Genomic DNA, 27,924 nt, shown 5'->3' with positions numbered 1-27,924 from the left:
CAAGATCACTGTCAAGTCACCCCGGAATGCCAGGGTTTCCCTAGGCGACTGGACTGCAGTGAGGCTGGGCACGTGCAGCTGAAAGCGCCGCTCCTGCTCCTTGTCACTGGCAATAGCAGCTGGGCGCCTCGGATTCTTCTGGGGGTTTGAAAAAGAAGCTGCTTTTACTACTGAAAAAAATAAATAAATAAAAACGGGAACTTTATGCTAGCGCAACCTGGACATGCCCTGGTCTTGCTCATCCAACCTCTCCAGGAGCAGAGGACTTTGGGGAATTAGCTTAGACAGATCGCCTCCCCGCTCCCCCCCCCCACACACACACACACACACACACACACACACAGCCACCCACGCTCCCACCCCTGCATCCCCTCCCCTTAACCCCCAGGCCCGCATTTCCTTCCTCTGGTCTTGGAGAGGAAGATGAAGGAGTGTGGACCACATAATTCGGACATTTCCCCCGCAGCTTCATGTTTTCCTTTTTCTTTTTGTCTTTTCAGATTTGCAGATATCCCAAGGGTTAGGGGTGAGGGTTGGAAGATGATTCTTGATAGGGAAAGGGAGTGGGAAATGGGAAAAGACAGCCAGAAATTTTCTTGACAGAAAGGGCAGACTCAATAGTCTAAACTTCTAAACTCAATGGTCACAGGCTGTGCAAGTAAAACAAGAAAATGATGCCTTATGCCAGAGAGTTTTTGAATTTAAGAGACTAGATTAAGAACACCCAACAACACAAGGTTGAGTAAAGGTTTTTATTTGTTTGTTTTGTTAATCCTCATCCAAGTATATTTTTTTTCATTGATTTTTAGAGAGAGTGGAAAGGGAGGGGGAAAGAGAAACATGGATGTGAGGATGCGAGAGAGACACATTGATTGATTGCCTCCCCCACGGGCCACAATCCTGCCCGGGGATCCAGCCTGCAACTGAGGTATGTGCCCTGGACTGTAATTGAACCCTGAGGGCCCATGTTCTAACCACTGAGCAAAGCTGGCTAGGACGTGAGTAAACTTGTTTTTGGTTTTTTTGTTTGTTTGGCAAATCACACTCAGATTCTATTTCATGGGACTTCTGCTGGTTTTCATGTGAAATTGGGAGTTCAGTAAATTCATTTAGTTTTCCATGATGTACAATGAGTTTGGACTTTCTATTTACCTTGATATTAGGTGTCTAATTCTTAGCCATCACTGAACAAGCTTCCCAGAGGTCCCTAAATGTTACTCTGGGCAGGCAGCATGTAGCAAACTGTTTCACTCTGGTTGGAGTGGGTGAGCAAATATTTGTTGAACAGAGGCCTTAATCTGCTGGGTCTTTCTCCCGCCAAACATCACCCTCTGTTGTGGAGACTGGAAGGTCAGGACCTTGGCAAGCCCAAGAGATTTAGGGGGATTCAGTGGGTGGAAGAAGCCTGTGCCAGAAAAGAAAGAATTTTGTCTTTCCACCTCCTTGGAACATAACTTAAAATGCCTGAGTGTTCACATGATTAGTTTGACAATCTAATCAGAGTAATCTAATAACCCAAGTGAGTGGTCACAGATTCCAGAGGAAGATGGTAGCTATAAAATGTAACTGGGCAGGGGTGATACCATAAAGAGAATAAGTAAAGACCAATTTTTCAGTAAAACAACAACAAAAGCAAATAGGAAAAGATCCTTGGAGTCTGATTTTTTAAATGCAATTTAAAATTTAAAAATAAGTCCGAGAAATACTACCAGTAAAGGAAGCCCAGGAGTGTGTGGTTCTGCCAAGTTCTCCTTGTCCTTGCTGGGAGAGCCCTCTAGTTTGGGAGGACAGCAAACACCAACCGTGTTGCCGGAGTCCCGAGTTTCTCTCTTCATGAGCTTGGTGGGACTCCACGCCAGTTAATCTGCAGACTGTAGAACAGTTCAGAACACATAGTGTAAAGTTGAAACAATTGTTCTGTTGTGATTTTTATTTTGATAAGCAAGGGGTGTATCTCTGAAATCCTCCAGGCCTATTGCTGAACCCACTCCTGTGGTTTATTTGCTTTTTTAAACAGATGTCTTTTACCTTTTGAATGGGGAAGGGTTAGATCACTCATTAAAACCTTGTTATTGTGCTTCATTTCAAGGGCCTGCTGACTTGAGGAATGCTAAGGGACACCCACTTGCCAAGGACAGCAGCCCAGGGAAGCTAGATCAGTCTCCAATGCTTTAAACACTAAGTGTCATTTAAAAAATATGGGAACTGCTCCGGTACTAAAACCTCCATTATCTTAGTTTGATTTTGTGGTATTTTATTTAAAATTTGAATTACTACCCTTACTTCCTTTAAATATATTTTCCAAAATTTTTATATAGATAACAGAGTTGGAAACAGCCTGTCCACACTGGCAAAGACGACCACTAAATATCTTTGTAGTTTGCTGCTTATTGGTTATCTCGCGATAGCTCACCTCTTAAGCTAGTTTCTTATCTATGTAAATGAAAGAATTTAGATACTATTATAAAGAGACACCAAGATGTATTTCAAAGAGGGGAAGAAAAAGAAAGACAGAGCCCTAGCTGGTTTGGCTTAGTGGATAGAGCATCCGCCTGTGGACTAAAGGGACCCATGTTCGATTTCGGTTAAGGGCACATGCCCGGGCTGTGTGCTTGATCCCTAGTAGGGGGGCATGTAGAAGGCAGCCGATCAATGATTCTCTATCATCATTGATGTTTCTCTCTCTCCCTCTTCTTTCCTCTCTGAAATCAATACAAATATACTTTAAAAAAGAAAAGAAAATAAGACAGAGACAGAGAGCATGCAAGAAACTGTATGTATAGGTAGAAGACTTGGAGAAGTAGAAACGAGTTATTGCTGGTTATCTCAGTGGGGTTATTGGAAACTTACTTTTGCTTAAACTCTAAATTATGTAGTGTTTACTTTTAGAATAACTTTAAATGACTCTTGTAATTACAAAATCAACAAAAATATAAGAGTTATATAAAATCATTTAAACTTTAAGATTTTTATAAAACCTTGGCTCTTTTATTCTAAAGATATTTGAAAACAAAACTAGTGTGTTATAAGTTTAATAGACTGTTTTAGGAATCTTTATATGTGGAGTGTGACATATTTGATGATAATGGAATTAAATTCTAACCTATTAAGTTTCACATTATTTTATCAAGTAGCCAAAAATTTTAGAAGATTTAAAAAATCTTATATAATTTCAATTCGGTTCTTAATGACTGCTAATCTTTCAGAAATGTTAATGGAGGTACTTGGGGTCTCAAGAAAATGTGATGAGGTCCTCAAAGCATAATAGTGTGACGGAATTTAAAGGTAAAAGAGAGGACAGGAGTGTGTGTGTGTGTGTGTGTGTGTGTGTGTGTGTGTGTGTTCACACAAGTTGTGGGGGAAAAGACAGAAAAGTCAGAGGAGATAATATTTGTGAAAAAAATGAAGTGAATAATAAGTGAATGATATTTTCTTCTCTTTATTTATCAATGCCTTAACACCGACCCAACCCAACAAGATTGGATTCCAGGGTATTTTTTTTTTATCTTAGACCAAAGATTTTTCTTTCTCTTGTTTTTTTGTCACCGTATAGAAACAGGTCAGTGATGGTTGCCTTATTATAATTATTACTTCACAGATTAAATATGCTTTTTTGTCTTAGGAGATTTTTAACAACTTGAGGGCCCTAGCAAAGCTGGCCATCACACTATGTGGTTTGGTAACGACATTGTGTGAGAACTTACTCTCCCAGAACTTAAACTGGAACTGTTGAATTTTTTATCTCTTAAGACTGAAAGGAGAAACGACAATCCTATTGCTCATTATAAAGTACATAGTTCTACCATTTTTTTAAAAAAAAGCTATAGAAAGCGTTAAAAATTCACCTATCAGTTAAGCAACATGCTCCATTCCAGTTCATTTTATATCTTGACTATTTACCTCTTGTTTAAAGAAAGTACTTTGTTATATATTAATCAGAACATAGACCAAAAAGTTGTCAGTTGAAGAAATATTTTCAGTGAACTGTCAACAATTTGAGTGACTAATTACATCTTAAGTATGGAATGTCAGTGAATACAGTAAAGTTTTAGGTTCTCTAGAGGAGCAACAATGTCTAATCAAGACCTTTAGAGTGCTATTTGTAATTTTGTATTAGATTTTATCAGCAAAATATGTAATTTTAGGCTTGCTGGAAACAGGTTAAGAATCTTTGTAGCAGATAAGACACATGCACCATATACTAGGCCCTTAGAACCTTATGTGATTTAACCATTTATTCTTTTCTTGTTTTATTCTCATTGAGTCATCCAAACATGTAATATACTTTCAAAGATAGTTTCTTAATCCTACCTAAGCAACACCTTGTTTTAATTTTCTGTTGATGACATAATATTAAGTTAAAGTATATGAAAGTGCCAACATTTGACCATTTTCTCCTGCAAAATGGTATTTCATAAGGTTCATTTCATGGCAGAACCTCATAAAGTACATTTTATGACAGAACATTATTAAAAAACTTATAAAATACAATAAAATATAAATAAGGACATTAAAAAAACACACCACAATCCAATACCACTGTTGGTATTTTTGGTATTTTTCATTTCAGTGTTTTTCTCCCCTTTACATATGTATATAAATGAAATTTGTATTACACTGAACCTAGGGGTTTGTATCCTGTCTTTATTATTTAACTTGATACCATAGACATTTCCCTGTGCCATTATATATCTGAAAACATAATTTTATATGTGTGTATACATATTATAGTCTATCATGTGGATATACCAGAATTTTGATCCATCCCTTAAATAGACATTTAATGTAATATTTTACTATCATAATTAACATTTGGATAAATATCCTTATAAAACTTTGTGTATATCTCTGATTATTTCATTAGGATGGATCCTAAGTAGTGAGATTCATCCGTAGTGTTTCAAATTTTTAAAGATTTTATAACATATTAATTACTTTTTAAAAAATTTAAATTCTTTATTGTTGAAAGTATTACATATGTCTCCTCCCCCCCCCCATTGACCTCTCCCTGGCAGCTCCCCAACCCAGCATGTGTCCCCACCTTGTACTGTCTGTGTCCTTTGGTTATGCTTATATGGATGCATACAAATCCTTTGGTTGATCTCTTAACCACCTCCCACTTCCACCCTCCCCTGCCTTTCCTCTGAGATTCAACAGTCTGTTCGATGCTTTTATGTCTCTGGATCTATTTTAGTTCATCAGTTTATGTTGTTCATTATATTCCACAAATGAGTGAGATCATGTGATATTTATCTTTCTCTGACTGGCTTATTTGGTTAGTATAATGCTCTCCAGGTTCATCCATGCTGTTGCAAATGGTAAGAGTTCTCTCTTTTTTATAGCGGAATAGTATTCCATTGTGAAGATGTACCACAGTTTTTTGCATATATCCTTTCTGATTGGTGTTTCTGGTTTCTTGGGATATATTCCTAGAAGTGGGATTACTGGGTCAAGTGGGAGTTCCATTCTCAACTTTTTGAGGAAACTCCATACTGTCTTCCACAGTGGCTACACCAGTCTGCATTCCCACCAGCAGTGCAGGAGGGTTCCTTTTCCTCCACATCCTCACCAGCACTTGTCTTTTGTTGATTTGTTGATGATAGCCCTTCTAACAGGTGTGAGATGGTATCTCATTGTTGTTTTGATTTGCATCTCTTGGATGATTAATGACTGAGCATGTTTTCATATGTCTCTGGGCCTTCTCTAAGTCCTCTTTCGAAAAGTGTCTATTTAGATCCTTTGCCCATTTTTTGAGTGGATCGTTTATCTTCCTTTTGTTAAGTTGTATGAGTTCTCTGTGAATTTTGGAGATTAAACCCTTACCTGAAATAGCATTGGCAAATATGTTCTCCCAGGCAGTGGACTTTCTTCTTGTTTTGTTGATGGTTTCTTTTGCTGTGCAGAAGCCTTTTATTTTAATGTGTCCCATTTGTTTATTTTCTCCTTAGTCTCCCTTACCCTAGGAGCTGTGTCTATAAAGACATTGCTATGACATATGTCGGCTATTTTGCTGCCTATGGAGTCTTATAGGATTTTTATGGTTTCCCGTCTTACCGTTTGAGTCCTTTATCCGTTTTGAGTTTATTTTTGTGTATGGTGTAAGTTGGTGATGTAGTTTCATTTTTTTTGCAGGTAGCTGTCCAGTTTTCCCAACACCATTTATTGAAGAGAGTGTATTGCCTCCATTCTATGCTCTTGCTTCCTTTGTCAAATATTAATTGAGCATTATGGCTTTGGTTAATTTCTGGGTTCTCTGTTCTGTTCCATTGGTCTATAAGTCTGTTCTTGTGCCAGTACCAGGCATTTTTGAGAACAGTGGCTTTGTGATACAGCTTGATCTCTGGTATTGTGATCCTTCACCTTTTTTTTCTTCTTTCTTAGGATTGCTGCAACTATTCAGGGTCTTTTTTTATTCCATATAAATTTTTGGAGAGTTTGTTCTAGGTCTGTGAAATATGCTGTTGGTCATATTAATCACTTTTAAGAAAGGAAATTCCCATTTACATATGACCCTCCACATTTATATACCCACAGAAGGAGAAACCTCATAGCTCACTATGCCCTCACCAACAACCAATACTGTTTTTAAAAAATAATAATTGGCCCTAACCAGTTTGGTGTAGTGGATAGAGCGTCGGCCTGTGGACTGAAGGGTCCCGGGTTCGATTCTGGTCAAGGGCATGTTCCTTGGTTGCGGGCACATCCCCAGGAGGGGGTGTGCAAGAGGCAGCTGATAGATGTTTCTCTCTCACTGATGTCTCTCTCTATCCTCTCCCTTCCTCTCTGTAAAAAATCAATAAAATATATTTTTAAAAAAATAATAATTGGTTAGTGAATAATGACATTCTTGTTTAATTTACATATCTTTGATTATAGGTGAGGGTGAACATTTGTTTCATATTTTTAATGGGGTATTTGTTTCTTTATTAATTTTCATTTCGTGATCTAGGCAAATTTTTAAAAGGAAGACAAATTCTGGTTGATTTAATAAGGTTATTCATATTTTGTTTCATTCCACTGTCCAGGGGAGACTTATAACGGTAAATATGAGAGTAAAATATTTTAACTTTTGCAAATGGAAAGGGAGGAAGAAATAGTACCATTTGCAAGTCTCAACCTCTAATGATTAGAATGCCCATAATCGAAATAACACAACCTAGACCATGACATCCACAAGGAAGGGTGTTGACGGGTCTTATGTATTTTTATGTTCTCCAGTACAGAGCCCAGTGACTGGCACTTCCAGTGTGGAACAAGAATAAGTGTGCAACAACTGCGCTCTGGAACTTCTGGGATGGAGAATTGCTAGATGGTGTGCGTACTCCCTGGCCTCCTTCCATCCCCCAGTACCCATCTCCTGTTCTCAGTGTGTGGCCATTTAGCTCTGCTCTCTTGGTTGGCCTCTGTATGGGAGCTAACGAGGCCAAGGTCAGAGGTTCTATCTTCATATGACCTATTTAGCTTTGTTTGTGTCATGGCCACAATCTGTATTCTTTTCACTGTGGCCAGCTGACATAGAAATGCATGCTGTTCATCACAAGGGAGAACAGGCTAGAAGGGGGCAGATTTCTAGAGTTAGAAGGACCCTGAAGAACCTTTCATTCAACCTTCTTATTTTTTTCCCCCCAGGGGAAGAGACTGAAGTTCAAACAGGTCCTTCCCTTTTCTCTTGTGAAGTGTCTCAGGGTCAATTCAAAATAACAGATATGTATTGAGCAACATGAAGACATAGAAATTTATCCCTACAGTGAGTGGGTGGGCAACTGAACTCTATGCTTAAATGCTGATGGATTGTTAACACTTTCCTAAATCCCTTCTATGTGAATATAAATGTTACGGCTAATATTTAAAGAACTTAGCAATCTATCACAATAAGATTACTTTAAATAGTCTCATTCAGGTCTTTGGAAGGGACAAGTAATCTGATGAAGATCCATTTGAAAATGATTTTGGGAAAGAAAATTTTGTGGGAATTGGTTGGTTAAATGAAAATCAAATTACTTGTCATCTTCTCCGGCCAATAATTATTTCTGACTTCTATATTTCTCCTAATGAAAAGACCATTATCTTACTCACCAAGACTCAAATTCATTTTACTTCTTCCCTTAATAATTACTCTTCTTATTTCTTTATTTCTTAACCATCTCCTGCCACTCCTACACATTACAATAGAAGGGATTTGTAACTTCTTGTCTACACATCTATTCTTGGTCTGGCCACTTCAGTCCACTTTCTTGCTACATTCTTTGTGGAGCAGCCTTACCCTTGCTTGCCCAAACCCTTTGTGGTTTTCCATTATCTGCTCAAATAAAGTCCAAATTCTATTAATGATGTAAATAAGAGTGGCTATTTCTATATAGATAATTTTTTTCTTTTAGAATTCATTTTTTTCTGAAAGTTACTCCTCTTTCATTTAGCAGAGATATCATTTGTCTGGTTTTTCAGATTCACATAATAGGTTTTATGATGGCTCCATGTTACTGACAAGGACCCTGAAAATTCAAATGATGGGAGAGGTCTGCTTAAGGTCCTGAAGCAATTGCATGGCATATTTGTGAATTACGTGTATTCAGAAATTAATACTAGTATTGCCATTAAGGCATTACAGTCAAGTGAGGCATCGACCCTGTGCATGTGTGTGCACGCACGTGTGTGTGTGTGTGTGTGTGTGTGTGTGTGTGTGTTTGGTGTGTATAAGGAAAGAAGTATCTAGAAGAGCCATTCTAATCCCAGAGAATAAAGGAGATTTTTTTCTTTTTAAATATACAGTTTTTCAATTTAATGTCACCATGCTTTCTATCTTTTCTTGTTTATGCATTATTTGGTAAAGTGGGAACTTTTGTTGCTATATAGAAAGATGAGCCTAAAATAGTAGCATGGGTTCTGAAGCTAGCTGACCCTTACTTGATCTTGTATCTGTACTTATAAGCGGTGTAACCTTGGACTCACATATGGGACTTTCATAGGTATATCCAGAAGTATGCTGGAGTATAAGATGAAATAAAGTGTTCCAAGCAACTAACAGAGCATCTAGCACATTGCAGATGTTCAATGAATGGTTGATGTTATTGTCTTCCATATGTGCTGCTATTTTGAGCTTATAGAGCAGTCACTTTCTGCTTTGTATGTAGAGAGTTTATTGGTACAGGGGAGGATAAATTAACCATGAATTGGAAGATATTCTTGATGAATTTGTTATGCATTGACCAGAGAGTATTTTGAGCATTTTACCACCTATCACAAGTATCTTCAGGGGGGCAAAAGTAATAGAATATAAACCTACTGATGTTATAAATCAATCAGAAAATCTACCAGAGGCAAACTTGGCTGTTTAGCACTGTTATTCCTCCACCTCATCTCCTTCAAACCACTAGAATTAGAGACTGCATGTAATAAGCATTTCTCTTTGGGTGTCATCTCATGAATTTAATTTAATTAAACCAGTCTCATAGAGTTAAAAAAGAGAATTGTGGGTTGAGCTCTGTCTTCCCACCCAGCTCAGTGTTACTTGTTTTTTGTTTCATTCACTATTTCTTCAATTATGCTATAAGTTTCCAAGCGTGTAAGTAGCATTTTAATAACAAAATAGAAAAAAAAGTTTGCATTTATCTTATCCTTTTGTGTGTGCATTGTATACTCAGCACAGAATCTTTCTTCCATAAAAAGAGAATTTTTATAAATCCAGTGTTTCTTCTTTATGTAGCAGTTGACCCTTGAAACTATGGAGGTTAGGAGTGTTAGGGGTGTTGAAAATCCAGGTATAAGCCCTAGCTGGTTTGGCTCAGTGGATAGAGCATCAGCCTGCGGACTGAAGGGTTCCAGGTTCAATTCCGGTCAAAGGCACATGCCCAGTTGCAGGCTCGATCCCCAGTAGGGGGCGTGCAGGAGGCAGCCTATCAATGATTCTCTGTCATCATTGATGTTTCTATCTCTCTCTCCCTCACCCTTTCTCTCTGAAATCAATAAAAATATATTTTGAAAAAAAGAAAGAAAGAAAAAAAAAGAAAATCCAGGTATAACTTTGTATCCCCCCAAAGATTTTACTAATAGCCTACTGTTTACTGGAAGCTTTACTGATAACATAAACAGTCAATTAAGACATAGTTGGTATGTTATCCTATATAATAAAGAGCTAATATGCTAATTAGGCCAGACAGCAGAACGACCTTCTGGAACGACCAGTGGGTGGGGGGCGGGGCTGCAAGGCAACCGGGGCCTCCACCCTTTGCAGGGCGATCAATGGGGCAGGGGGGAGGGGCTCTGCAATCGATCACCCCACAGAGGGTGGCGGCAGTTGGGGCTGTGAGGGCTGAGCCCCTTGCATGAATTTCATGCATTGGGCCTCTAGTATGTATTATATATTGTATTCTTACAATAAAGTAATCTAGAGAAAAGACAATGTTATTAAGAAAGTCATAAGGAAGATAAAAATATATTTACAGTACTTATTGGAAAAAAATACACATATAAGTGGGCCTGCAAAGTTCAAACCCATGTTGTTCAAGGGTCAACTGTACGGTCCTAAAAAGTTTGTTTCAACCAAATGTTTGTTTTGCTCAACCCAAGTTGTACAACCAAGCAAGACATTTTCTGAGTGGGTGGCTGGGCCTAGCTCTGATTTATTTCTAGTTAAATCAAGTAATACCACAAATTCCATTAGAGATTACTATCCTAATATCCTAAAACTTCTAGAAGCCCCATAGGTTTCCTTGGAATAAGTGGCAGCCCATCTATTTTACACATGAGAAAACTGAGGCTTGGAAGTTAAGTAAATTGACAAAGGCCACTTATGAAATGAAAGCCAGGATGGAAACCTAGGTCATTTTGACATCAAAGTGCTAGCTTTTTCTTCTTACTGTGCTCTGCCACCCTCTCTACATTTGTGTAGGACAGCAGTTTTTAACCGGTGCACCATGGCAAGCACACTGATGTGTCTGCCACAAGGAATTTTCAAACATGCAGTACCTGACTCTTTTCCCTTAGATTGTCAAATAAAAAAATGACAACAGCCAACACAACAATAGCCATCTGGTATGAATGAATCAAAATTATACCTACTTTTTTATTATCCGATCGGCAAAAAATAGAATTTATTTTTTGGTGTGCTGCAGAATTTTAGTAATTAGTTTATGTGTTTCATGACATAAAAAAGATTGAAAATCACTGATGTAGGAGAAAGTCTGCAATCACCTTCCACTGAGATGAGAAGAAACAGCTGAACACACGCTACCCAGAGAACTAGATCCATTAGCATAAGTGTCCCTTTGAGTAGGCTGTCAGCTCTTCTTGTGGTGCTAGAGTTTTTAAACGGCTTTATAAGTTTTGTCTTTGAAATGATGGAGTTTAGGGATATAAGCAAGATTATAGTAGGGAAACATGAAAAGAACAAAAGTGAAATCAAAAGAAACAAAAAACTGTGTCTTGACTTTTTTAAACCAAAGAAAGAAGAATAAAGGTGGCAGCATTGCATAACCATTTGCTTCCAGGGACCTGTGACTTCCCTCTGCTTCTGCAGTTCTGGTTGCTCTTCTGCCAGTGACGAGGTGTTCCCTGGCCTCAGGTGTCAAGCTGCTGGTAGGTCATAGGTGGAGTCAGCAGAGGACAGTACTTTCCCTTAGGGCAGCGGTTCTCAACCTGTGGGTCGCAACCCCTTTGGGCGTCAAACAACCCTTTCATAGGGGTCGCGTACGACCAGCCGTGGGCAAACTACGGCCCGCGGGCCAGATCCGGCCCGTTTGAAATGAATAAAACTAAAAAAAAAAAAAAGACCATACCCTTTTATGTAATGATGTTTACTTTGAATTTATATTAGTTCACACAAACACTCCATCCATGCTTTTGTTCCGGCCCTCCGGTCCAGTTTAAGAACCCATTGTGGCCCTCGAGTCAAAAAGTTTGCCCACCCCTGCCTAAGACCATCGGAAATCACATATATAATTACATATTGTTTTTGTGATTAATCACTATGCTTTAATTATGTTCAATTTGTAACAATGAAATTGGGGGTCACCACAACATGAGGTACTGTATTAAAGAGTCGCGGCATTAGGAAGGTTGAGAACCTCTGCCTTAGGGAGATTCATTTCTTTTTCTGTTCTTAAGGATAGGAAAGTATTTACAATTAGTAGCTATGCTTTTTCTTGGGAAGAACATTTCTGATGTGATAGAACAGCTGTATTTGCTGTTGAGAACAGAGCAATGAACTTATTAGATCAAGGAATTTCTCATAGGTTGATAAGGTCTTTGAACTTGCTGAAATTTCAGAGGTCATCTAGTCTAGCCCCCAACCGGCGTAGGAATGATTTTCATAATAGTGTTTTTCACACTGTAGGTTATGACAGACTAGAGCACCATGAAATTTTGTGGGCGGTGACCATAATTTTTAAAAGTGTAATAGAATAGAAAGTGTTATAGAACATGTTAAGATGTGAGGGTGCATACTTCTTTAATGTTTTGATTGATGTGCAGCCACATGCTTTCAATGGGTGGTTGTTGAAAGAAAACAGGTTCCAAATCCATTCCCTCCACCTCTGCTTAAGAACCTCCCAGCTGGGAACTCCCCACTTTGAGAGGCAGCGGTGCCTTCATGCTTGTTCTTGTGGTAAATGTTTCTCTTGCATCAAATGTCTCTAGATATTCACAGCATGAACATGACATTTACAGTGTGCTCATTGTCTCCTGTCATTGTGTCCGGGCCCTGCCAAGGCTAGAAGTCCCTTCCTTACTTGAGACTGTAACTAGGTGCATTCACTGCCCTAACCACGCTTACTAGATGTTCCACAATGAGTATTTGGTACAAGGCAACAACAAAAAAGTAGCAAAGGAAAAATGTCTTAAATTAAGTGGCTGGAAAATCACCCTTACAGGTGATCTTACTGTGCAGATCTACCCTGAGGTGGAGGATTTTTTTGGGCCTAGAAGCAATCTTCCAGAAGCCTTCCTGACCCCTTGAGACTGGGTAAGGGTCCCTTCTACATCATCCTGTTCTTATCTCTGTCACAGTGCTATGACACTGGAGAGGTGGCTAGCTTCTGCCACTAATAAATGCATATGCCATGTTTTGTTTGCCTATTTTTCAACAGTCTCTACAGCAAAACAATAAGATTCTCAAGGGCAAAAAGCATGTCTTATTCATTATTATACTTTTAGTGCTTGGTGCATTGTAGGCACTCAGGAATTATGTGCTAATGTTTTGGACTATATGGAATAGCTTTTACTGTTTTAAGTGACTTGGATGGAAATTGAAGTCTGTTCATAAAAGACAAGGGATGGGTGCTAGAAAGCAGTCATGACTTTGCAAATCAAGAGTGACATCCAAAGGATACCAAAGGAATTAGGAGACGGTCCAAACTACATGATTAAAGTTAATAGCTAATGTATAAGATTTCCATAAGGCAAGTAATCCTTGAGAGACAAACTAGAGCTATTGTAACATAATAAACCCACAATCTTATATTTGTGTGCTGATTTCCACTTTTACATATTCTTATTTGGCCCCCAAAACAATCTGGTGAGACAGGAAGATAGTGGCATCACCATTTTGCAGACCAGAAAACTGAGGTTTGGTGTGGTTAATGACTTGCTTGCTAAGGGATCATAGCTGGTGCTGGCATCAAAAGGATCACACCTAAAACAGCACTGTTTGAGCTGTACATATTCCTGCCAAGTTGTGAAATCTGCTGTTATAATAACTGATATTTATCCTTTTTAGTGTGTCTTTCCAGCAACCCTTTGAGGTGGTGGATGGGTGATCAAATTAAATGCTGTTGATGTAGAGTGCGGGTATTTCAGGATTGGAAAAAAACTTTAGAAGGGGCCAACTTTTAGTCCAGCAACTCATTGGATACCTGGCTTCTCCTTAGCCACCCAATGTCCCCTCCTGGTGGCCGCTATAATTGACGTGTTAGTGAGGTGGCTCATTTCATCTTAAGTAGATAAGGATGCTGAAGAAAGTAAGCTGAATATGACAGAGATTAGAGGAGTGGATCCCAGCCTTCCTAATGCCGTGACCCTTTAATACAGTTCCTCATGTTGTGGTGACCCCCAACCATAAAATTATTTTCGTTGCTACTTCATAACTGTAATTTTGCTACTGTTATGAATCTTAATGTAAATATCTGATATGCAGGATGTATTTTCATTGTTACAAATTGAACATAATTAAAGCATAGTGATTAATCACAAAAACAATATGTAATTATATATGTGTTTTCCGATGGTCTTAGGCGACCCCTGTGAAAAGGTCGTTCAACCCCCAAAGGGGTTGCGACCCACAGGTTGAGAACCGCTGGATTAGAGGAACAGGGTGACTGTTCAGCAGTCTGTGTCTGCTGTTTAGGGTAGGCATGAAGATGAGATAGAAGCCCAGGCTCTGAGTTGGGATTGAGAAAGTAAAGAATGTGAGGCAAAGGGTTCGATGGTGACTGGGAGCACTTATTTGGGTTATGGGGCCTATGGGTCATCCCCTCCTCTCTTTTCCTCTCCCGGGGGCTCCAAGTCCTGCATGCTGAAGCTGACACACTTTGTACTCCTGCTCCCCACAAACTCTGGCCTCTGTGAGATGAAAAAGTTAGGACTTTCCAGTAATCAATATGCTTTTGTTATCAGACCTATTGGTCAAGTTATGGCTCTTAGGGGTTTGAATCTTTAAAAAATGTTTATGGCTTGACCTGGGTTGTCTTGCCATTTAAGGGTTTGCTAAATATAATTGTCATACAGACATAGCCATAATGGCCCAACTTACCTAACCCCAGAAGGAAAATAAGTCACATACATGTTTGTGAGACTCACTTCTTACCACTCCAACAATGGACTTAACAACCAACTCTGTGGTGGACACTGGCCTGTCCCTCAATCTATGTGATGGTTAGTTGAAGTGCAGTGCACTTTGCTTTTAAAGAGCCTGACATAGCAAGAGAGAGAAACGGTGAGTGTCACAAGACCTACTAGTAAACTCTAACTTTAACTGTGGTGCTGATTTGATCGTGACATTGAGCCAATGAGTCTGGGGACCTTGGTCTAGGCTACCGGGATTCTGTTATGTTAGTTCTTTACTACTGAAATAATTGTACCCCAAATCTAGTTTAAATGTCAGTTCACCCTCTTGTACACATGCACACGCCGTTTATCTAGTGAACTCCTAATCATTCTTCAAAACTTACCTCAAATGTCCCTATCTCTCATTTGGGAATTCACTCAACAATTATTTATTGAGAGCATATTATGTGCCAGATTCTGAGGGTGTAGCATCAAACAAAACAAAGACCCTACCTTCCTAACCTTGCCTCTATGTCCCCATAGTCCTGTCTGTAATGGAATCTCTTTCCTTTGCAGCCTGTAGTCCAGTGACTTATTTGATTGAATGAAAGGACAAGTGCTTGCCTCTCCGGTTCTTCCATTTCTGTCTAAGTGAATGACCCAAGTAGTACAACTCCCTAAAATACATGCAGCAGTAGTGTCAGGGATGGCAGAATTGCTATGGAGATTTTTCTACTGGTGCAGCAACTGCCAGAGCTTGTCAACCTCACATAACATATAGGAATCTCATAGGAAAGTATAGCTTTCCAAAGTCTCATACGCTCCATGCTGATAACCGAGCCTTTGCTGCTGCTGGAATCCAGCATGTGGTGAGGAGGAAGGACATGCGCAGTCAGAAGAATCATATGCCTCACTAAGAATCCCCACCGACAGGAAGCACACGCGTCTCCTTTCACCTGCACACGGGCAGCAGGCATTTCCTGGCCATTGTTCGAGGGGCCGCTGCGATGCTATTTCCGTCCACCAGTGAAGTGGGGCTGGAGCTGGCCAGCTCTTAAAGGCCTGGCCTTGGTATGCTTCTTGCCCAGGCCAGCATCACAACATCTGGGGAGCCAGATTCAGATTCATGTGATCAAACTACCTTCCACCCTATTAACAACAAGAAGACTTAGGAAAGAAGATTCTTTTGTATAAAAAGAAACATGGCAGCCCCATCTGCTTTCAAAAAACACATGCTTTCAAGAAGGTTCCTGCCCATTCTTTTTTTTTTTTTTTGTACTGTGGCCTGAGGACAGTTTATTCTGGGAAGTAGCTGCCGTGAATTCGTGTACCATGGCAGAACTCAGATGTGGACACCACTGGCCCAGAGATGTAGAATGTTTCCCCATGATTTATTGGGGAGAAATTTGATTCTTAAAAGTTTAATGTGGGGAGAAGTTTGGGATGGTACAGTGGGTTGGGTGTGTATGCTTGATAAGGGTGTCATGTGTTTTCTTATTATGAGCCTCAAAACTTAAGATCTGTTTTCAGCAGCTGGTTGACCTCCCCGGGGCAGCTGCGCTTGCTCAGTGTATCATGCTCGAGTATGTCATGGCTCCATGTTGATTAAAGGTCCCATTCTGCCCTTTTAGAGTGAAAGGTATGTCTAAAGAATGAAAGCAGAGAAGTATAATAAGATTGAGCTGGACACTAGTAGTTTCTGTTTTTAGAAATACCAAGTAGTAATTGCAGCTTCTGAGTCTGTATTTATTTTGTCCTCTCTCGTTATGCCTGTTGTTTTCAGATGACTGGGGCAAGGGATGGTGGACACTGTTAATCATTTCATTGCTCAAACACCATTCTGGACTCCTCTACAAGAGGCAGTCATCCGACGGGTCCCCAGAATAAGCACCACACCCTACAGAGCCCCTGCTCATCCACGTTCTCCACTTGAATAAGACAGAGAATCATTTCAGGCAGCAATCCCCATCCCTACACCTTCTGTGCAGGAACTGTGCTGCGTTCATAACCAGGGTCTAGTTCAGGATGAAGGAGGAGGTGGTATCAGATGCGGCTGCAGGGAGAATTAGCGAGTCCTCACGAACACTTTCTATTGTCCCCTCAGTGTGGGTTCTGCCATGATGACCGTTCCAGTCGCTGATCTTGGATGAGGCCAGTACATTATGTACAGTGTAGAAGACCTCCTGATTTCTCATGGATACAAGCTGTCAAGAGATCTTCCGGCACCACATGAGGGTCGCCAGCCAGCAAGGGCAAGAGAGAGAGTGGGTCATGGCTTGCTGAACGGATGTGAGGATGCCCCTACTGCCTTCCCACACAGTAAGGCGTCCCAGGGGACAAGACATGTGAGTGATTCTGAAAATGAGCACCATGCACTGAGAGCCCGAGGAGAGCCCCAGAGCGCCTCTGCTGCCAGGATGTCTGAGGAGGGGTAAGTGTGCACCCACCATGTTCTTCCGACTTGGGGTTTGGCAGTAGGTATGTAATAAAATCCTCCACTCCTTATAATTGGCTGGGGTCAAGGGGCATGGGCTGAGGGACAAGAACACTGCTGTCCGTTGAGGTACTGGGATGTTCCAGTAGCACTGAGCACACGGCTGGTCCATAGTAAGCCTTCAATAGGCAGTGGTGAGGAAACAAATTCTGTCCTACTAAATACTGCATTTCAGTACTCAGCTTCTCTGTTCTCTTGTAATTTCCTGATATTGCCTCAGCTAGGAATCATTTAAAAACTCTGTAAAAGCTAGTTTATGTCAGGCACACATTCCTAGTACTTTAGGCTTTCTTACTAATATGTTTCGGTATTTGGTATACAGAGTTGAAAGAGGTTTGTGTTCCCCTCCGTTTGTGAAGAAGAACACCTTTCTCCTTATGTGTCCATATAATTCCACTGGCTCCCGACCCATGTTTCCCTTGCACACATACTGGCCCCAGTGTGGGTCCCATCTGAATATAGCTGCATCTATGGGTGTTTGCTTACACCAACAGAAAGGCCGGGTTGGCTGGGGGAATAGGAGGGTTAAAAAAGAGGGAATTTCGGCAGCTTGCCACAGAGCCAGCATGGGAGAGGAGCCCTGCAATCTCATCCAAGCCATTTGGACCTAGAGGAAACCTTTGTCATCACTTCATAAAACTGTTTGTCTTTAACGCTGTGTTGAGACCAGGCTCAGACCAGGGAAGGAGGGCTCTGCCTGTATTGAGCATCTTATGAAATTGTATGCAACTGGCAAGAAATGGACCTGTCTTTAAGGGAAACAAACAAGTACCCAGAAAGGGGAGTGAAGTAGCCTTTAATGATTAGAAGCCACCTTTTTACAGAAAGGATCTTTTTTGTTTGTTGATAGCTTTCAGGCAAAAAGTGGGAGGAATTTTGTTCTTATAATTCAGAGCATCTGACACCTTGGTCATTAAGTAAAAGTGAAGGTGATCACACTCTTCATGCCCATGGTAGTAAAAGTAGGTTTGTGTGGACAAGTCAGGCCATTTCTCTGGTTGAAGGGAAGAGTTATCATTGATGGAACCAGGTCAGGGGGGGACCCAGAATGGAAAAGAACTTGAAACTATTTTCATATAACCTTCCCCTTCACAAATCACACTTGTGTCCATTGCTCTCTTGAGCTTAAGTCTCTTTTGATCCATGTTCCCTGAACTTTGGAAGAGGGTGCTTATGGATGAGTTGTCTGAGAATTAGGCCAGCTTAGCTACTATGACACAGATTTGCATATCTGTATGTTCTACCTTGTATTTCAGGGTCCAAAGAGCTTGTTACAGTGTTGGGCATACAAGGCATTTATTGTATGCTCATGGATTCAGTTCATTCTTCCCACCATTGTAACAACCGTTGAGAAGCAGACAGCTCAGTTTCTAATGAGGTACTGACAGTGGCTGTGGAATCCGTGGAATGCATGGCTGTGAAATGCACGTGCCATGTAGGCTGTGTGCGGTCTCCCCCAGTCTTGAAGGTCTAGATCAGAGATGAGAGTTGGGTCCCTGAGTGGGAGGTAATAGAATCCCCTTTAGACTTCTGTGTGGGCAGTGTGGCTCCCAACCTTGTCCCCAGATTTCTCAGGACTTTCTAGCCCCTATGTGATAGCAGGCTCCTGGGGATCTCTAGGTGTCTGGGCATCACCTGATCTGCCAGAAGTCTTTCCTTCTGACATGAGTGAAGTGCCCAGATGAGTGGCTCATGTTACTCTGGGATGTCTTCATACAGATGACAGATCTTGACAGTTCTAGCCTCTTCCCCCTATTCTGAGGTTGACTGATTAACTTCGGAGGTGTATACTAGCTTTGGGATTGAAGGTTGCCTGATAGGGTTGAAAGAGAAAATGCATAGGGAGAGATTAACTGGGGAAGTTATATGCATATATATGCATAGTCCATGGACACAGACAATAGTGTGGTGAAGGCCTGGGAGGAGGGGGTGCAGGGTGGAGGGGGTCAATGGGAAAAAAGCAAAGGAGACATCTGTAATACTTTCAACAATAAAGATAAATTTTAAAAAGAGAGAGAGAGAGAGAGAGAGAAAATGCATAATACATGCTTACAGATATCTGTGCCAGTGCCTAAAGCCTCAGAGACCAGCTGAGTTGGGTTGTAATGAAATGATGTCTTTTGTTTGTTGGCTTGTTTTTAAGTAGTCAATAGAGAACTGAAAACAGGAGATAAACAGGAAGGTGGGCAGAAGGTTTTCTCATCAGAAAAAAATGTGCTTTGGGAGAAAATAAATAGGTGCTAATAGTTAACAGCTTAAAAATTAAAAACAAGGAAAAGGAAAATTAAACCAATAATACTTTGGCTTCCATAAATTCTGTATCTGGGTAAATAAATGATAGCAGGCCAGGTCCCAGCCTTGAGTCACTGGATGAATACAGCAGTGGCCCTGCAGCCTGGCCTGTCCCATAGGACCCTGCTGGGCTGGCCTCTGGGTCTGTGGGGGGACGGTGAGGTCCAGAATGGCCCTGTGCAACTCCAAGCCATCAAGGTGACTGGGAAGTGTCACAAGGGCTCTCCTTCCTGTAGGTTCTCTAGTGGGTTGAGGTCCACCTTAGAGTGTGTTCCCACACTGCGGCTGTCCTTAGCACTCCACTGACTTCCCAGGGAAGATGGCCATCATAGTCATTTGGAAGACCCAGGGCCTGGACAGAGTCGGTTTGTTTTATTCTCGCAGGATGGTGATGTAGGCATGCTGACAGTGTTGTTATTTTATAGCCAAAGAACGTGAAGCCCAGAGAATGTTGGTGACTTGGCACAGGCCACTGGAAGCAGTGGAGGGGAGCTGTCAGGCCGGCTGCTTGCTGCCGCTCTGCAGCAGCATGGGGCCGTGTGAGGCCTGCCCTGTTTGGAAGGGGTACTCAGTCCTCTGCGTGCCTTTCACAGTTGCTCAGTGCTGGACTGTCCTTTCACACTTCCTTGTCCTCTGCCCTCCCAACAGCTCGAATGGATGTGAAACTGCTCTCAGAGCCCAGCTACGTCCCTTTCCTGTGTGGAGCTGTGTAAGGAATACGTCCTGTCACCCCTCAATTAGAAACATGTACATCACTCTGCTTCTCTGTGTACGGTGCTCAGGGCTACACAAATGAGGTTGGGATTGCCCATAATCTGGGGTGCGGTGAGAATGGTCAGGATTTAGTTCTCCCCTCTGATATTTAACATCATCTTAGAACAGAAGTATGTAAGGGCTGGTTATATCGAGTAAAACTTAAAAAAAAAAAAAAAAGAGGACAGACATGGAGCCTTCCCCAGATTTCCAAACATTCAGGATATGTATTTCCTAACTTGCTGAAGAGGCTTCCACAATCATTAGATCAAGTGATACCGAACACCCAACGTGGGCCGAGAATGACAGTTCTGTTGTGAGGAGAGGTGAAGGACTGACTGAACTTGCTAAAAAGCTCTTATGCTCAAGCAGTGGAGCCAGGACCAAGAGTCCATTCTTATTTTACACAGTTGTTTATCCAAACTGAAGTCTAGAGAACTATTGTTTTCCAAAGCTACATTCAGTGTGTTGCACTGGCCGTCTCAGGGCTGGTAACTTTACAAGCATGTAAAGCACAAATGATGGACTCTGACCCTGATTGTGCGACTCCCTGCCCAGGCGCCTTCCTGGCCCCATTGCCTGCGTTGCCAACCCCCAGCTCTTCCATAGACCTTGCGGGCCTCCTCCTCTGAGCCACATGTGTCTTTCCTATGTCCTCTTCCATTTCCAGGGTGTCAGCCACACGGGCACCATGTGCTCCCCACTCTCTAAGCCCTGCCCAGAAGCCCCCAGAACCCTCTCCTCCCCATCTTCCCCAGAAACCCACCTTACCAGTTTGACTTTTTCAGCTTCCTCCAGTTGAAGTTACCCTCCCCTGTGTTTTTCCAACATTTTCTCCTAGTCCACAGGATTGTCAGCTTCCTGAGGGCTGACACCATTCTCATTCATCTCTGATTTTGCTAATTCCTGTTAAAGACTTTTGCATTTATTAAACACTCAAACATCTTTCAGAAATACATTGGATGAAACCTAGTCCTTTTATGGCAAAGCAGTTGTGTAAGTGCGGAGTGTTTCAGGCCATTGGCTATGTGAGATGGGAGGTGGAGAAGGTTTTGCCAGGGAGAGGAGCTGTGTGAGGCTAGTTTGGGGAGGTTCCATTGTGAAAGGAGGCATGCCAGCTTCCTGTGCTGGACAGTTGAGGTAGCAGTGCTGATGGCTTCGTTTGGACCCACTAACTCTTGGGAGATGAGCAGGGAAGTAGGGATGAGGAAATAACAGACTCAGAAAAACTCCCGCAGGCCCAGTAGTCCTGGTGGTAAAGTTCCCCTTGTTGGTGACGTGTGCAGGTACAGGAAGCTGAGCCCACCTGAGTGGACAGGGGGCAGTTGTGAGAATGTAATAGGGGCTCTCATGGACCATCCACAGGGAGGAAACAGACTCACAGGCCTCATGCCATGTGGGGATGAGGAAGCTGGGAGCCACGGTTGGTCCATTGATGTCTCTCTGGGTTGGAGTTGTCCCCTGGGGGACTCTTTGGGTCTCTGTCCCACAATGTTGCTGTGTCTGCATCTCCCTGCATTCTCCCTCCTCTGCTGATCAGCCACTTCCCTTCACAGACAGTTACTCTTCCCAGGAATTTGGGCTCACAGTCAGTGACTTTTGTTCTCCTCTTGCTTCTACATCATGGTTTAACTCCAGAAGGGAGGTTGGACAAGGGAGTCTGAGCTTTATCCATTGTGGGTGAAGGGGCTATAGATGAGGGCAGTTTTCAGGCTGGGTGGGGGTGCTAACTATGTACCCTCAACCCTGTCCTCTTCACAGACAATCCTTTTAGGAGCTCTAAAGACTTGGCATTTCCCCTTTGCATCATTGACTCCACAGAGCTCATCTAAAGGCTAAACCACTCCTAAGTTTTCTCAATGAACAGGTTGTGATGCTGAAACTGCCTGAAGGCTTTGCAAGAAAGTCCCTCACATGCTACAGAAAACCCTCACAGGCCATGTCAGAGGTCACTAGGTAATCCTACATGCATAGCTGGAAAACCAGGAGTGTCTGTAAAACAGCACCCAGTCAGCATTCTATAGATCAAATCATTTAATGCCAGAGTTTTATTATGTCCTATTTTTGCCATACAATCAACAACAGATACTTATTGAGTGCATCTTATAAGTGGCATCTCTGTCCTCTCTCCAGCAATACAAAAAGGATGCTCCTGAAAGCTTCTATTTACATCTGTGTTCAAAGATTATAATAAGTATTCTTTTAGTCCATCAGTTTGCACTAAGTTTAACTATTTATGCACATGCTATCTTGTTCCAAAGCTTGCTTGCCAACACACACACACCCACACACACACAGATTAAGGAGGAAAAGAGGGGACAAAGGAGAAAAGCTAGCTGTTATCTATATGTGGAGGAAACTGCTGCTTAAAACCCAAGTAGCTGTAACTACCATTAAACTATATAAAAGACTGTTATCAGGCATTCACGGTTTCCTTCATGTTTCCTTTGAAATATTATAATTAGAGGAAACTGTAAAATAAAGTAACAAAGCAGAGATTTGAATCTAAAAGTGACACCATAATAGGTTCTTCTCTGCTTAGCCCCAGGAATTCTGGTAAAAAATTTTGTTAGTTAACCATGAGAATGACTTGTAATTATCTCTTCCATCAGCAGCAGTTGTAACTAATTAGAGACAGAGCAATCTAGGAGAGTCTCTGATGTGGTGGTGACCTGGGGTCTCCTCTTTGGAGGTTTATATTTGATCAGTAAACATCCATTCTAGCCAGTGCTACTGGATATAGTAAACAGTTAACTTTCAGAGGCTTTTTAAGCTGCTCTCAAATCATATCCTGCTTATAATGGTTTTCCAAAAAAGGAATGCTGCAAGTTTAACATCTGTTTCTATGTAGCTCTTTCTCTTTATAAAACCATACTTCCACAAGCATTACTTGTCTTTTAGCTGCTTGCTTCATATCCTAAGTGTTAGGTGTTGTTATTTTGACCTCTTCACAGAGAAAAGTCAGAATTGTTTGAGCTGTTGTGCTCATGAGCACACATGAAGGTTCGGATCGCCTGTTTTTCCCATTGTCTCTTTGTAGGCCCTCTTCTGAGGTGCTTTGTTTTGGTTCATAAGCAGTGTAAACCCCCGCAAGTGTCGGGACCCTCGTTCTCTCTCCTGCACACACTCTTATGTTGCTTTGCAGTCATCAGTTTTTCCCAGCAGGAAGCAGGTCGGGCCCTTGGAACATGAGACTCCTGGGAGATCCGTGATGAGGAAGCACTTCTAGAAGGGGAAGACTTCAGCAGTGCAGCCTAGAGCTTCATTTGTATTGTTGGTAGCCGTGGCCTCACCAAGAGGAGAATTATTAGTGTGGAGTTTATTCTTTAGCTGGGGCATTGGATTAGTTAGCCAGCTGGGAAATACCCAAATGAGAGACACTGAATAGTAAAAATATGAAACATGGGTCTAAAAACGAACCGAGTGGGTCTTCAGTTCCAGTCACTTTGTTTCAAAGATGACTGCAGCTGACCATTGAACAACATGGATGTGAATGCGGGCTCAACCAACTGTGGATGGAAAACAGTATTTTTCATTAGCAGTTGGGGATCTGTGGATGCAGAGGTTTGAATGTATGCCTTGTTCTACTCCATTGTATAGAAGGGATTTGACCACCTTTGGTATGCACATGGGTCCTGGAAGTGATTCCCAGCAGATACCAAGGGATGACTGGAGGTCAAAAATATACTCAGACTTTTGAGCACTGAGGGATTGACACCCCCAGCCTCTGGGTTGTTCAAGGGTCAACTGCATCCCTCTGAGTTCTTAACAAAGTACAAAGAGCCTAGACGCGAGTCTAGCTGACACACTGACATGTACCAGCTGTGGGACCTCAGGGCTTTAGTTAGCGCCCCTGGGGTGCAGTGTCCTTGTCTGTCTAGGGAGAGAATGTGGACTGGTTCTTTACAGACCCTCAAGCTTTCTGGTTTACTCATCTCTGGTGGCTGCCTCCCCTGCTCTTCACTGCTCTAAGCTTACCTTCCAAAGAATAGAGGGTCAGAGGCACAGAGAACACTCCATAAATGTTCATTGAGTAAATGAATGAATATGTAAAGGGGAGGGGTGGTGATAGAAACATGAAAGGGAAGTGAGAAACTAGGATGTGATTTTTTTTCATTGTCTATGGTGACAGTGTATGGACTATACTAGTGAAGATATTTTAACTTCGTAAAATATAATATATCCTTATTAAAGAGAAAATAGGAAAATACTGAAATAATCTGCCTTACCTATTGGATATATGTGAGAGACAGTGAATCGTATGTAGTTTGCTCTTCCTGCTTTGTTTTCATAAACTAAATATTGGTTTGTTCTACATCATCATTATGGAAACGGGTGTAGCTCTTCCTTAGAGACCAGGCAGCACCGGAGGGACAGAGTCTGTTATGACAGTCAGCTATATCATTGTTTCCTGTGATTGTGAAGGCCTATAGATTACGACTTAGTGAAAGACAATACAGATCTAAAATAATCACCACGTTGAGACAAACAGTTCTCTTCTCTCCTCTGTGCCCCTCACCCTCTTCCTTGGATGATGTGAGAAAAAGAGTTTCAGAATTATGTACTCCACTGAGAATTTATTTTCATTGGATTAACAATAGTAATAATAACTAAAAACAAGGATTTATTATATTAGACACTTTATTAAACAGTTTAAATGTATTATTTCATTAATCTCAACAAACTTCAAAAGAAAGGAATTATTAACATCTCTTTAATATAAATGAAGAATCAGAGGCAGAGAGAGGTGGAGTATGTTGCAGAAGGCATACAGTTAGAACGTGATGTGTTGGCATTTGAGCCCACGACATCTGGCCAGCGCCCAGGGCAGATGCCCACTCTTTCCCGGCAATATTGCCACACTGCTCCCTGCTGGTGCATTGAAAGCTTGAGGTCACCTATTGTCTCATAGCCTTGTGCAAGTGCCACAAGCTTTGACTGGCTTTGAGGGTTGGCTACATGCTCACTGGGTTTCCCCCTCCCACCTCCCAGGCCTGACCGCAGGCACCATCTTTTCATTCCACTCTTATCTACAAGCCCTTTCTCCCTAAAGCTTGGAGATTTGTCAGAAGATGATTAGTAGCCTGTGGTAAATGCAGGTGCAGCCACCAAGCACTCAAATGAGGAGGCCCACATCTTGAAGGAGGGAATAAAGGCATTTGCCCCAACTTTCACCTGGGTTTTACGTGCAGTGAACTGCAAGTCCAGTAGTCTCCACTGATCGGTGCCCTTGGTCTGACATGACCCTCAGCTTGTCCACAGGCTCGAGGAGGCCTTTACATCATGATGGTACACAGATGATGTTTTATATAGAGGGTTATTTACACAGTATAGTATATTGAATATACCAAGGCGTGCTGAAAAATCAAATAGCAGGCTTCCGGCACAAAGAGCATTAAGAGCAAGTTCTGTAGCAATAGGTAGCTGACCCTATCACAGAAACATGTCAGACATCTAACACTGGGGCTGGTGAATATGAGTCACTCTAAAGAGATGCCTCAACACCTCTGCCTGTCTAGAGGGAGAGAGCTTCTTTGAGTGTGAGGTTCTTTAGGTGGCACGTGCTACCTTTCTGCTCAGATTGTGCATCTGAGTAATACTGACTGACCCATTGGAGGGGAGCGCCTTCTGAAGGAACGACTGCAGTGAAGTGCTGCAGCCCACCCTGGTCCAGAACATGATGCCAGGGTTTGAAGGCGATGGCGGTGCCAGCATCTGCTAGGTGGCAGACCTGCAGCTGGAAGAAGTCACTGGGCCTGGGACCATTTTAGTGGGGCCTCCCATCCTCCACCCAGACCGCACAGGGAAGCACAGCTGATTAGACTCTGGGGGCTGCCCAAGGGGACTGGATTCAGGATTTTGTTCATGGAGGAGGGAGGGCATCTATCACGTGCCCACCGGCAATTGGGCATAGAACTAGATGTAGCAAGTTGGTACAGCAACTACGGATCTTGGAGTCCACTGAGAAGGTAATCCTGGAGTGTGTGAAACCATGGTTAAAGCCATTCAAATATTGCCATTCTAAGTAGGCTTTTACTTTTAAAAGAAAGGCAATATTGTGGTTGGAAATGAGTCACGTAAACCAACGGAAATGTTTCCTAATTTTTTCATCATTAGCTTTTATATGTTCAGTGACTAAGTTTACCTTTTTTCCTTTAGACATGTTGTTTTTCACATGTTTATATTTCACATATTTTTCCAAACCGTTTTTATCTGTTGTTTTGTTGGTATCGTGCCTCTTTTCTGTGATAAAGCACGGAGTTGTTCGCAAGTGTAACTTCTGTCTCTCTCTGTCCTGTTCTCCCAGGAATTCTGTATAAAGACCTTGTTTGTCTCATTGAACTTGTCAACACAATTTATTTGGGCTATCGCATTCCACTCTGCTTTCCTTATCTTTTTCCCACCCTGTATTACTGTGTTTTTGTAAAATGTGCCATTGTTAATATTTTTAAATGTAAATTATTAGTCTCATTTTTTAAAAAGAAGAATTTTATTTGATCATATTTCCTCAAAGATATTAGAAAAAAATATTCTTGGTTTTGAAGCCATCTGAGGTAGCACACATTTTCGCTGGTAATAGACATTATATATCAAAGCCAATAAATATCTACCCTTGGTAACTTGTCTGAAGGAGAAATTTATCAGAACTGTCACCATGTGGGATTCTCTTGTGCCTGTCCAAGCCAGGGTCATATTAGGTACAAAATAGATATTTATTAAATAAATGCTTTATAGTTTTCTATGTCATGTGAACTATTTTTTAAATAGATTATTTAAAACTTCCCAGATAACCTATGTTTTCCTTAAATTGGGATTTAGGTGCATTGTGCAAATAGAAAAAGTTTAATCCAGATGCTTAGCCATTTTGATGAGTTGTATATGGTAGTTTTGACAAAGTTAAGGTGACAATGTAAGATTGGGGGAGGGGAAGAAAACTGCCACATTACTTGTGTTGGTAGTTGCAGTCTGTTTATATTCTTGTCCTATTTATGTCTCTTTGTCTTCTGATTATGCTCATGGCACATAGATAGACAAGTACCACCTTGGGATTTCAGCCACCTCTTGGCATTTAGGTCCACCACGTGTTTACCGAGAAACCAGAATACCCACTGAGAAAATGAGCAGAAGCCACGCAATGTGGTTTTTTCTATAAAGTCGTGTAACCCAGCAAAATGTTTGTGAGAGCGTAAGGAGCACGAATGGTGCTCATTAAAGCTGTGTGGTGTACAGAGCCCACTCACCGCCAGCTGAAGGACAGAGGCAAGAAAGGAGACTCTGATGGAGGGGGTCAACCACATACTCCCTAATGATTTATTTCACTCTCTCTTATTTGGATCTGTGACAATTGAACTTACTAAGTTCTAGTTTTTGTCTTGCCTTTGGACTTGCATGGAGTCTAAGACCCTATAGCCAGTAGGTGTTGAGGACTTTTAAATAGTTCATCTTCTACAGTGTTTCTCAGGCTATGGTGAGAGTCACAGAGGATTTCCTAAGGGAAGGGACCGTGGCTTCCAGAGCTTTGGACTGTGATTGCTGGCTCACCTGAGTGGGGAGGGGTGTGTGTGGGGGGAGAAATGTGCAAGCCCCTCTCCCTGCTGCGATGCAATGACTAATCCTTATAGAACCCG

At 41.6% G+C, this 27,924-nt stretch overlaps 1 protein-coding gene across 5 annotated transcripts in view; it reads left to right on the top strand.

Moving 5' to 3' along the window:
* The first annotated feature begins 910 nt into the window (after nt 1-910).
* The window catches only part of KIAA1462 (KIAA1462 ortholog), a 42,040-nt gene continuing 15,026 nt past the window's right edge, over nt 911-27,924 (top strand). The window contains exons 1-2 of one of the 5 annotated variants that reach the window (XM_014548007.1): nt 911-928; nt 16,862-17,188. In XM_014548007.1, the coding sequence (XP_014403493.1) occupies nt 16,920-17,188 (269 nt within the window). In that variant the 5' untranslated portion in view covers nt 911-928; nt 16,862-16,919. Of the gene's footprint in view, nt 929-977; nt 999-7,227; nt 7,315-12,939; nt 12,959-16,861; nt 17,189-27,924 lie in introns of those variants that run through there. The other 4 variants (XM_014548006.1, XM_014548005.1, XM_005876544.2 and 1 more) reach the window with 4 other exon arrangements.

The sequence above is a fragment of the Myotis brandtii genome, unplaced genomic scaffold (genome assembly GCF_000412655.1).
Source record: "Myotis brandtii unplaced genomic scaffold, ASM41265v1 scaffold49, whole genome shotgun sequence".
Lineage (NCBI taxonomy): Eukaryota > Metazoa > Chordata > Mammalia > Chiroptera > Vespertilionidae > Myotis > Myotis brandtii.
This window is presented reverse-complemented; position numbering and strand designations above follow the sequence as displayed.